General features: G+C 40.2%; 1 protein-coding gene across 1 annotated transcript in view; it reads left to right on the forward strand.

Moving 5' to 3' along the window:
• The window catches only part of MAJIN (membrane anchored junction protein), a 38,845-nt gene extending 26,842 nt beyond the window's left edge, over positions 1 to 12,003 (forward strand). The window contains exons 6-8 of the mRNA XM_089662812.1: positions 7,767 to 7,812; positions 10,528 to 10,630; positions 11,958 to 12,003. Coding sequence (XP_089518938.1) covers positions 7,767 to 7,812; positions 10,528 to 10,630; positions 11,958 to 12,003 — 195 coding nt within the window. The remainder of the gene's footprint in view (positions 1 to 7,766; positions 7,813 to 10,527; positions 10,631 to 11,957) is intronic.
• The last annotated feature ends 443 nt before the right edge of the window (positions 12,004 to 12,446 follow it).

Here is a 12,446-nt window from a genome sequence, read left to right on the forward strand (position 1 = left end):
CTCAAAATCATTGGATTCAGGTGTTCCAATCACCTCCATGGGCACAGGTGTATGAAATCAAGCACCTAGGCATACAGACTGCTTCTACAAACATTTGTGAAAGAATGGGTCACTCTCAGGAGCTCAATGAATTCAAGCGTGGTACCGTGATAGGTTGCCACCTGTGCAATATGTCTATCCGTGAAATTTCCTTGCTACTAATATTCCACGGTCAACTGTTAGTGGTATTATAACAAAGTGGAAGCAACTGGGAACAACAGCAACTCAGCTGCGAAGTGGTAGCCCACGGAAAATGACAGCAGGATCAGTGCATGCTGAAGCGCACAGTGCACAGAAGTCGCACTTTGCCTGCAGAGTCAATAGCTAAAGACCTCCAAATTTTGTGTGACCTTCAGATTAGCACAACAGTGCGTAGTGAGCTTCATGGAATGGGTTTGCATGGCCGAGCAGCTGCATCCAAGCCTTACATTACCATGTGCAATGCAAAGCATCGGATGTAGTCGCGTAAAGCACGCCGACACTGGATTCTAGAGCAGTGGAGACGTGTTCTCTGAAGTGGCGAATCATGCTTTTCTGTGTGGCAATCCAATGGACATGTCTGGGTTTGGCGGTTGCCAGGAGAACAGTTCTTGCCTGACTGCATTGTGCCAAGCATAATGTTTGGTGGAGGGGGGATTATGGTGTGGAGCTTTTTTTCAGGGGTTGGGTTTGGCCCTTAGTTCCAGTGAAGGGAACTCTTAAGGCGTCAGCATACCAAGACATTTTGGATAATTTCAAGTTTGGTAATGGCCCCTTCCTGTTCCAACATGACTGTGCACCAGTGTACAAAGCAAGGTCCATAAAGACATGGATGAGCAAGTTTGGGGTGGAGGAAGTTGACTGGCCTGCGCAGAAACCTGACCTCAACCTGATAGAACACATTTGGAATGAATTAGAGTGCAGACTGCGCGCCAGGCCTTCTCATCTGACATCAGTGCCTGACCTCACAAATGGGCTTCTGGAAGAATGGTCAAACATTCCCATAGACACACTCATACACCTTGTGGACAGCCTTCCCAGAAGAGTTTAAGCTGTTCTAGCTGCAAAGGGTGGGCCAACTCAATATTGAACCCTACGGACTAAGACTGGGATGCCATTAAAGTTCATGTGCAGGTGTCCCAATACGTTTGGCAATATAGTGTGTATATATACAGTGGGTAAAATAAGTATTGAACACATCACCATTTTTCTCTGTAAGTATATTTCTAAAGGTGCTATTGACATGAAATTTTCACCACATATCAGTAACATTTGTTCAATCCATATATACAAAGAAACCAAAACAAATAAGTTCAGAAATTAAGTTATGTGTAATAAAATGGAATGACACAGGGAAAAAGTATTAAACACGCTAACTGAAATTTATTTCATACTTCATACAAAATCCTTTGTTGGTAATGACAGCTTCAAGACACCTCCTGTATGGAGAAACTAGTCGCATGCATTGCTCGGGTGTGATTTTGGCCCATTCTTCCACACAAACAGTTTTCAAATCTTGAAAGATCCATGGGCCTCTTCTATGAACTCTGATCTTTAGTTCTTTTCATTGATTTTCTATTGGATTCAAGTCAGGTGATTAGCTGGGCCATTCTATCAGATTTATTTTCTTTCTTTGAAACCAATGAGTTTCCTTGGATTTGTGTTTGGGACCATTCTCTTGCTGAAGTGTTTACCCTTGTTTCACCTTCATCATCCTGGTAGATGGCAGCAGGTTGGTAAATTTCTTCATTCATCCTTCCTTCAACAAAATGAAGTTTGCCAGTGTTGCTGAAAGACAGCTCCATACCATGATGTTCCCACCTCCAAACTTAAATGTTGGTATGGTGTTTTTGGTGTGATGTGCAAACATGGTGTTTATTATTGCATCCAGAGAGTTCAATTTTGGTCTCATCTGACCAGACTATATTCTCCCAGTATTTCATAGACTTGTCTAAATGTTGCACAGCAACATGCTTCAACATGCTTTTTCTTGCATGGTGAGTGTGCATACAGGCCATGGCAGTTGAGTTCATTACTTATTGTTTTCTTGGAAACAATTGTACCTGCTATGTACAGGTCTTTCTGAAGCTGTCCATAAGTGGTCCTTGGCTCTTGGACAACTCTTCTGATAATTCTTTTCACTCCTCTGTCTGAAATCTTGCGAGGAGCACCTGGTCATGGCCGATGTATGGTGAAATGATGTTCTTTCCACTTACAGATTATAGCCCAAACAGTGCTCACTGGAATATCCAGAAGTGTAGAAATCTATCAGTATGTTTTGCAACAATAAGGTTGCAAAGGTCTTGAGAGAGCTCTTTGCTTTTAGCCATCATGAGATATTTCTTGTGTGAAACCTAGGGTAATGAGTCACCTTTTTATAGGTCATCAGTTGAGGCTGAACCAGCTGATATTTTCACTGACAAGGGGCAGAATTGTTTTCTAATTATTGATGGATTTCAGCTGGTGTCTTGGCTTTCAATGCCTTTTTACACCTCCCTTTCTTCATGTGTTTAATACTTTTTCCCTGTGTCATTCTATTTTATTACACATAATTTAATTTCTGAATGTATTTGTTTTAATTTCTTTGTATGGATGGATTGCATGGGTTTTTTCCGACATGTGAAAATTTCATGTCAGTAGCACCTTTAGAAATAAATTTTAAGTGAGAAAAATGGTGACGTGTTCAATACTATATATATATACAGTTGATAATTGTAATGAATACATAACTTGATTATGTGTTGATGATGAAGGTGGTCATTTATATCTGCATGGAATCTAAACTTTAAAGGATTGACCTGCTCAATCCCAATAATAATATTTTTTCTCATTTTGACCATCAACACTACTGTTGCTTTCCTAAACTGGATCATACAAGGGCAAGTTTACATGACTGGACAGATTTAAGCTGGCCATACATGGACACCCTGCTGAACCGAATTTCAATCCATGTATGGGCAGGATGGTTGTACAGAAGTTGATCTACTGTAGCCATCAGCATTTATCAGTGTATTCTGATGGCTGGGAATTCTCTTTCCGAGAGCACAGCAGGGAGGATTCCCCATCCACATCGCTTGTGTGAACGGGGAAATCAAGTCCATTTTTTTCATTGCTTGCTTGTAACAAAATTAAAGGATCGGTGCATTTTTTCGCTAAAATCAATAGTGCACCCTTCCATGCCCTCCTTGTCAACACTTTACATAGAAAAGCAGAACTCTGATTAAAATATTTCTCTGGCATCATAGCCAGGACTAGGCAACAGTATTCCCAAATTCCTCACTTGCTCCAGGCCCAGAAGTAGAGATTGCTGACCTGCTTAACCAGTTCCCTACCGTGCTATAGCCGAATGACGGCTACAGCGCGGTTGTCCAGTTCTGGTTGCCCAGCGGCCTGCACTTGGGGCTGTCTGTGATTGCTGTGTTCGTTGGACACAGCTGATCACATGACATGGTAAAAGGCCAATCACAGTGGCCTTTTACCACTTGATCAGCTGTGTCCAATCACAGCTGACCACCATGTAAATCCACTTTTCGGATATCGGCAGTACTTTTTTTATGCTGTCACAGCAACTGTCAAAGGAAACATCTGCTCTGATAATCAGGGCACTGATTATCAGTGCCCTGATTATCAGTGCAGCCCCAAAAGTGCCCAACAGTGCTGCCCATCAGTGCCCAGCAGTTCTGTCCATCAGTGCCCAACAGTGCTGCCCATCAGTTCCCAACAGTGCTTCCCAGCAGTGCTGCCAGTCAGTGCCCTTCAGTGCTACCTATTAGTGCCCATCAGTGCCACCTATCACTGCAGCATCATCAGTACCTCCTCATCAATACCCACCAGTGCCGCCTCATCAGTGCAGCCTATCAGTGCCCATTAATGCTGCCTATCAGTGCTGCTTCATCAACGTACATCAGTGAAGGAGAAAACCTGTTTGCTAAATTTTATAATAGAAACAAAGAAGAACGTTTTTTGTTTCAAAATTTTCAGTCTTTTTTAGTTTATTGTGCAAAAAATAAAAAACCCAGTGGTGATTAAATAAAGAAAACTCTATTTGAGTGAAAAAAATTGATAAAAATTTCATTTGGGTACAGTGTTGCATGACCGCGTAATTGTCATTTAAAGTGCGACAGTGCTGAAAGCTGAAAATTGTCCTGGACAGGAAGGGGGTAAAAGTGCCTGGTAGGCAAGTGGTTAAAGATTGGTGAAAGCACCCAAGACAGTCATTATTCTCTATTCCTGAGTACAACACAGACACTATCAGAAAAAGGTGAGAATTTCCAATTCTGCTCAGTGATGGGTAGGTCGTGAAATTAAGAAGGGCAGGATATTCATTTAGCCCTGGTTCACATTGATGCAGAGTTTTCTGTGCAAATTCCGCACCGCATCAGAATCGCAACCGCTGTGGGTGTGTATGTTGAGTTAACACCCCGAAAGCAGTCCACGAAACACGGTGTGATGTGCAGAATCGGATTGCATAAGTGTGAATACCTATGTAATCCGATTCTAGTGCGGGCCAAAAAAAGGTCCTGCATCTTTTTGGTGTGGGTGCAGTGCAATTTGAGCCATACAAAATGTATGGCTCCAATCGCACTGCACACAAATCGCATGTGATTTGCACAGGAATACGGTGCTGTTCCTGTGCGAATCACATGTGATATACTGCACCGCATATATGTGAACCCAGGCTTAAGGTTAGGAATTCTATGCTAAGTTTTGATTAACAAGGTTGTATTAAAATTACCATTTAAATACCATGGTTACTACTAGTGGCAAATAATTGCAAAGGCACAACCACTTTTCATTTAGCCCAACTTCAGTTTTGTAGGTTTTTTATTTTTTTTCAACAGTGAGCAAGCAATTTTCAAAAAATAAAAATCAGCTCTGGCTGCAATACTAACTTCCTCATAGTGCTTTCCCGTACAGGCTTGCCTGGTCTGAGATTCAGTGACAGTCCATTCCAGTTTAAAAGACACCTTGTGTCATTCAACCCACTTCCTGTGAGTTCACAGCCTCATTGGGCTGCCACCCTTTGGGGTCCATCCTCATACCACCTTGCATTCACTGTACATTGTTGCAGAGAGGTACTGACAGGGCCACTGTTAGATATCACGAAGCCCCATACAGCCTACCTGACAGGCCCCCCTCCCCCCCACCACCAGAGATGATATCAAAATTATATGTATGGTAAAAATACACTTAAAACGTCATTAATGTACATAATCCCAACAAAATTCCTGTTAAATCTAAATGATAAAACGGTACTGAGTTCATAAATAAAGCTCTGTGTGAGGTCTTGGGGCTCATTCACATGGGTGCTATGGCCTGTAGAGTGTGGTTTGTTTATGTGGCTGGAGTTGTTTGGAGCCGTTTGCAGGCAACCTATGTTACACTATGGAAATGCTGCAGGTCCTAAATTGACAGGCATATATGTGCAGGTGTACAGCCCTGAACTCAGACAGTGAGCATTCAGGGCCACTTTCCCATACCTGCACACCTGTCAGATTAAAACCTGTGTTCATACAGCTGCTGTATATAGCGTAGCAGGTGGATCGAGCCACATGAACAACCCACTCATTCATGCTGTACAAGCCAGAAGACCTGTGTGAATGTGGCATTTTTGACATTTTTTTTTCCTTAGCCCATTAATTTCAATGGGCTGCCTAACATGTGGGAACATGCAAAAATACTGCAGGCATATTATTTTAAAAGTGTGTTGCACCTAACCGCACAGTATTGTGGTAGCATGTGTTATGGTGGCTGTGAATGCATCTGTGTTTTCTAGACGTGTGCAGGTGCAATAAAGTATTCATGGTACCTGTGTACATCTGCAAAGCGCATTGGGTTTCTTTGCTGTGCAGGAAAATGCATGCTCTTGCATGCGTTTCTGCACCACAAATGGTGTGAACAAGTCCTAAGTGTTGGTTCACACTATAAAAACGCAGTCTAGATGTGTTCTGGATGCGTTTTTGCATGCATGTTTTTGATTTATTTTTAGGGTGCATTTTTGACGCATTCCAGTAGGAGTTTTATGCATTCCAGTTTATTTTTCCCCTCTTTTTCTTCAATTTAATTAGGGATATATGCGTTCCAGTGTGTTTTTATGTGTGAACCAATGCGTTCCAGTGTGTTTTTATGTGTGTTACAGTACAGCTGTGCAGAAAAAATGCAGCCTGTTCTACTTTTTTTTTTCTGCACCTGGAACGCACTGGAACTGCAAGCGCTGATGTGAACTATGACATTGACAACCATATAACCTTTCTGTGCATTTTGGATGCAGAAAAAAGTAACTGAAACGCATATAGTGTGAACTGGCCCTAAAGGTTATTATAGGAAGGGGATGGGACTGACCAGGGTTTGTGAATGCAATCAGACTAGTGGTGAGAATCAATTAGGAATCTTATAATAATACAAGATTTGAGATGTAGGTGATAGGAAAGGGAACACTAACTAGATCAGTAAATAAATAGTGAAATAAAAAAAGTTGAGTAGTGATCTATAGATTTGCAGATGGAACAAGTGATAACAGTGGAGGGGGATCAAGTTGTATAAGGAGAGAGGTTTGTAGCAGTGAACAGAAAGAGATCAGTCTGGGGGAGAGGAGAGAAACAAAGTTGCAATCAAATGTAAACAAGATGGAAACTTGAAAGTGTCAAAACTGTGGAGCAGAGCAGGAGAGCAGCTAACATTCACAACACTGAGTCATGTGTGATAGAATGACAGGAGGCTAACAATGGAATTTAGGAGCTGTAGATGGACTTTTCAGCTGCCTGGGCCCCCCTCTGTAGCTGATTGGGTCGGGCCCCCTACAGGAGGAACAGGGGTACTCCCTTATCAGCAGCCCTGGGTACTGAGTACTGACATGATGGACACCCCAGTGCCAGTACAAGTGAGAGCTTCAAGGGGGGAGGACTGAAAATGCAAAGGTAAAGGAAACTTTATAAAATTTCTACTGCTGAATAATACTGTAGGTGAAAAGGGGATATGAAGACATTAACTGCTAGCTTCTTAAACACATCAGCTACAAACTTTTAAGGCCCTTTTAACATGGAATATCTGACCGGGTCTGCCTGTCAGTTTTTCAAGCTGGCCTGATTGTAAGCTCCCTGCAGGTCTTTGGGCAGGTGGATGTAAATGATCTTGTGTCTGTTTACATCTGCCTCCCTCCATCCAGCTCTAAAGAAAAAACAAACAAAGGACTGCTTCCTTTTTCATTTTTCTGGATTTAAACATGATGAAACAAAGGTAGCCTGATGTAAACAGACAAAAGTCACTTTACATCCGGCTGCCCACAGAGTCATCATGGTTCTGCTGTAGTATGCTGTCATACTACATATGCTGTCAAAATGTGGACAAAAAATGAACAAGTATAGAGGTCACAAGACAGACATCTGTCCTGTTCAGCTTAGATTCAGCAGGGGATCTGCTCATGGATTCCCTGCTGAATGGAGCAGAGCTCCCACATGTGAAAAGACCCCAAAACTGCATAGAATCACAGATATTAAATGGAGAATGTACACAGGCAGTGGCATTGAGAACACCAATATCCATTGTTTATTTTAGACCATAAATTAAATGCAAAAAAATATATTTTGTGTTTATTTAATGTACAGTATATTACTAGAATGACTGCTTGTAAACAGTAAAAACTGGTCTTTGTCGATCTAAAACAACATCTGCTCTTCATTATCATAATGAGTTGATCTATGTGATTAATTTATTCTTAATAAATGTTGTGCTTCTTTCACCACACAAAGCATGAAGATGAAGATGTAGAAGGTAATGAAACTTGCAATAATGTTGGTGAGATATTTTTAAAATTATTTTAACAGATAAATCATGAAAATATAGGATGTACATGTATGCATAAAGTTTTGTGTTGAAATGTTGATCAGATAAGCACAAAAACTAGGCTATTTTATTTGGGCTATGCCGTCTTGCAAAATACAGGTGTACCTCGGTTTACGAACACCTCGGTTAACGTAATTTTTGGTTTACGAATGAAAATCCATTGAAAATAATGCCTCGGTTTACAAATGTTTTACATTTTTTTTTTCGGAATACGAAGTGTATGTTGGTGCCGATTTTTAAATGCAATTGCCGGCTTCTTTTTTTCTTCACTATAGCTCACAGAATTATCTGTCACTTTCCCCGGAGCTAGAGGATACTTTGTTTCTTTTATCTTGGGAAACAAACTAAAAGGAAACATTGTTTCTTTTAACTCGGGGAAATAAACTAAAAGGAAACTTTCTGTCTTTTAGCTGTCGGGAAAGTGAAAGCTGATTCTCTGAGCTATAGTGAAGAAAAAAAAGCTGGTAATTACATTTAAAAACTGGCACTGACCTATAGTGACAGCAACTTTTTTTTTACTTTTTTCTGACCTCCGGAACAAATGAATTGGTTTTCAATGGGAAACCGCATTTTTGGTTTGCAAATTTTCACAATACAAAACGTCCCAGAGAACGCATTAAATTTGTAAACCGAGGTACACCTGTAGTATTATTCATTCTCAGGGGTGAACTTTGCTATGCTACTGCCTAAGAGGAAAACAGAAATTACAACCAACTCCATCACCCCAGGTACTCAAAAGGAAAATAATAAATTCCAGGATTTTATGCTTTCCAGCCTGGAAATAAAAATAGCTCTATGACTGTGACACTGGGAGGAAAGTAAGTCGCAAATAGTCAGTGTCAACGGGAGCAAAATAAACCCGATCCTTGATGTCAGTGAGATTAATATAATCCCCATCATTCATGGAAGAGGCATAAAATAAACTCCATGTTGTTGGTGTATATGGGAGTAAAATTAGCCCCATCAGTGTCGGATAAACTAAGCACCATCATTGGTGTCAGTGGGATAAAATAAACTTCATGATGTTGGAGTAAGTGGAATAAAATAAACTTGGTAATGGGGACATTAGGTACAAAACAATCCCCAAATATTTGGTGTCAGTGGAAGGAAAATAAGCCCCCAGTTGGTGTCATTGGGAGCAAAATAAACCCTATATTGTCCATGTCAGTGGGAACAAATATGCCCAAATCACTGGTGTCAGTGGGAGCAAAATATATTCTAAATCGTTGAGGTAGTTGGGAGTAATACCTGCATTCTTGGCATTTGTACCTAAATACGCATACCACACAGTACAGGGTCCATTTGCAGCATATTTCAGCCTTTCATAGACTTTGACAGGCTGCAGGCAGCAAGGCTGGAAGGTGCACAAAAATGCTAGGATTGGACACACGGGCTAGATGCCCAGTGTGCTTGTGGCCTAAGGCTGGCCATATACGTGTAGATTTTCCGATAAGAACATTCGTAAGAAAAGTACGAAAATTCTTTGAACATTCAATGAATGAATAAATGTCCTTCGAAAATTGTCTTTTGCTTATAGCATGTAATTGTAATGTAATTTCTGAACGATAACTACATACACTGGCTGAAAATTTGTTTGATCGAGAAAAGTTTTCCTTCCTGCCCCTTTGAATTTTCCCATCACTGCTGTCAAAAATAAACATCGATTTGACCCTACTAACGATTAGAAAACAAACGAATATTCTTGAAACAAAAATTCTCAAACGAAAATCTATATGTGTATGGCCAGCTTAACCTCCTTGGCGGTATTCCCGAGTGTAGCTCGGGGTAAAGTTTCAGTACCAAAAGCGGTAACCCCGAGCTACACTCGGGCTTACCGTGCAGCGCTGCTCTGGGATCCCTCGATCACTTACCTTGTCCTGCGCTCCCGCGATGTCCCTCCTGCAGTGTCCCCGGCAATGTTCTCCGGCGGATGCCGGCATCTGTCATCTGGGTTCCGTCCCCTGCGAGCGTCGGGACATACGGGGGACGGAACGGCGGGAAATTTGAAAATGACATATTATGACATTCACTCAATACATTAAAATCACATAGTATAACATTACTGTATCAAACCATTTCACATACATTTTGTCCCGAGTGCTTTGTCCTGTGCCCTGCCTGCATTTTTACTGTTCTTTCTGCCTGGAAACTGAGAAATGTCCATGGCATCCAAAAAGCATCCCTTTAGGTCAAAAGGTTTTAGACCAGCTAGAGAACAGCGATAGTAAATCAGAACCACTTGCAGAATTGAGTGATAATGATTCGTGGGGGAGATTCGTCATCAGACACTGAAAACGATTCTGCGACTTTGCTCAGTGATGTGCGAACTTGGCGCTATATTTCAAATTTCAGTGTTTTTGGTTTGATTATATTATTGAAATAAATTTATTATTATATTATTTTTTTTATGATTATTTATTATGTTATAATTTATGATTTCGTGTTTCAAATTTTAACATACCCGGGATTTTTAATAGACTCTTGTTTGGACAGATTTCAGTGAATTATTCCTAAAAATTACAGGCCTACAATAAAAAAATACATATTTCCATGCAAAAAAATGTACCTCTTTGAGCACAGAAATATGGACATAATCAGACCACTAGGGATGTTAAGGGTTTAATAAATAAAATGCAAATCAAGTATATATATTCACTTTTATTACAGACAATGGAGCCTGCCAAACAGCCAGCTACCCAGACCAACCAGCAATAATTCCATGCTTACATGCAGATAACAGTGGTTATGGTTTTCTGCAGTATTTAACCAGGTATTGAAGGGTTTAATTGCACAGATAGAACTATCTTACCCATATCTTTCTCTTTGAATATTTGTTGAATTGAATTGTAGATGCTATAATATATCCATAGACTTTGCAGTATGTTGTAGACTGTTCTACATTTATGCATAATATCAATACATCCACACGTTGTTTTTGCCATTTATTTTACATATTTCCAAGGGCATTTTCTCTGTGTTATCTTCCAGTGATTTAAAACACATTACTACAAGTATAAAATAAATGTCACCTTTTTCCAAAATAACATGTCACATTTAGGCCAATACTACTTTATTATCATTACCCTCCCTTTTCAGATTGTAAGCTCTAACGAGCAGGGCCCTCTGTTTCCTACTGTATTACATTGTATTGTAATTGTACTGTCTGCCCTCACATCATAAAGCACTGCACAAACTGTTGCCACTATATATATCCTGTATAGAAATGATAATAATTATGAAGAAAAGAGCATATATTTAAAGCGGAACTTAACTGTATCTGAGCACAACAAAATGAAAAAGCTATTTAATTGATTTTTACTATTCAAGCAAACTCACCCATCCATCCATATCTCCATGCCTTATTTTTATTGAGAAATCACTCTGAAAAACACCCCCTTAGCATTTCTAGCCATGGCCATATTGAGTAAGGGAAAATGATTCATGTAGCATTTACTTCCTGGAATGCATCCGCCTATAGCTCAGACATGCAGGCAAGAAGGTGTGCTTAGCTGAGATGGCCCCTTCCTCCCCTCTTCCAGTTGAAAGAAAACACAGCACATGAAGGCTCATGGGACTGATGACATTTTGATGTCAAGACAGCTCCCCCTCTCTCCTCCCCCGCTTAGGACCAACATACAAACAGAGGCATCTGCATAGTGTAAAACATTTTATCAAAAGTAAAGTGCTTTAATATAAATATACTCACAAAAGGAGAAATCAATAAATTGAATTAAAATAAAATGACAAAGACCGGCACTTCCGGGTGTGCATGCAAGTGACATCACTTCCACTCTATGCATTCTGTCATTAGACTTCCCCAGGATGTGATGCCACGGCAATGGTGATCCATATATACACAAGTCAGTTGCCTTTACATGTTGCCCATACTTGTTCCATAAGGAGCCTTTGCATCCTTCTTATTACCTACTGTATATTTCCACCCACACTCTGGCAGTAGTTTGCTTCATTTTTGCTAAGTGCAGGGGATACAATATAAGTTTTATGTTCTAAAGGTGAACTTATCCTTTCTATGCCTAAAATACATTTTTGTGTAGTTTTGTGTACTGTGCAGTTATTCATTTTGTTTTTCGTGTCAGTTTTGCTCCTCTCAGGTTCCTATTTGGCAGAAGTCATTCTATGTGAACAAAAGCTATTTTGACCTTGTGAGTGACTTCTGCGTTTGTCAGCACCAGTGAATACATCCTCAAGGAATGACATCTTGAGTTTATCCATGTTCTTTCACTCTGTTTTCATTTAACAGTTTAATTTCTGTGTCCAGTTTATCCCAGAAAACTATTGTTTATGTTCATATCTAGCCCAAACAAGATCTAAAAGTGAAACCCATGTATCACCTGTTCAAAGGGCAGTCAATCTCATAAAGGCCAGTTCCAAATAAAATGTTTTTCTTTAAGTTTTTAATATTGTAAAGTAGGGGGAAAGAGTTAGATCTTTTGTGTAGATTCTATTTCCATCTGTTTCACTTTTGTGGAGATGTATATCCCCTTGTTGATAGAGCAGGAAGTGATAGGAGATGGGTACACAGACAAAAACACATTTTTAGAAGAGTAGGAGTTATGCAGACCATA

This window comes from Staurois parvus, unplaced genomic scaffold, assembly GCF_062004578.1.
Source record: "Staurois parvus isolate SC_StPar_1 unplaced genomic scaffold, SC_StPar_1.0 ptg001556l, whole genome shotgun sequence".
Lineage (NCBI taxonomy): Eukaryota > Metazoa > Chordata > Amphibia > Anura > Ranidae > Staurois > Staurois parvus.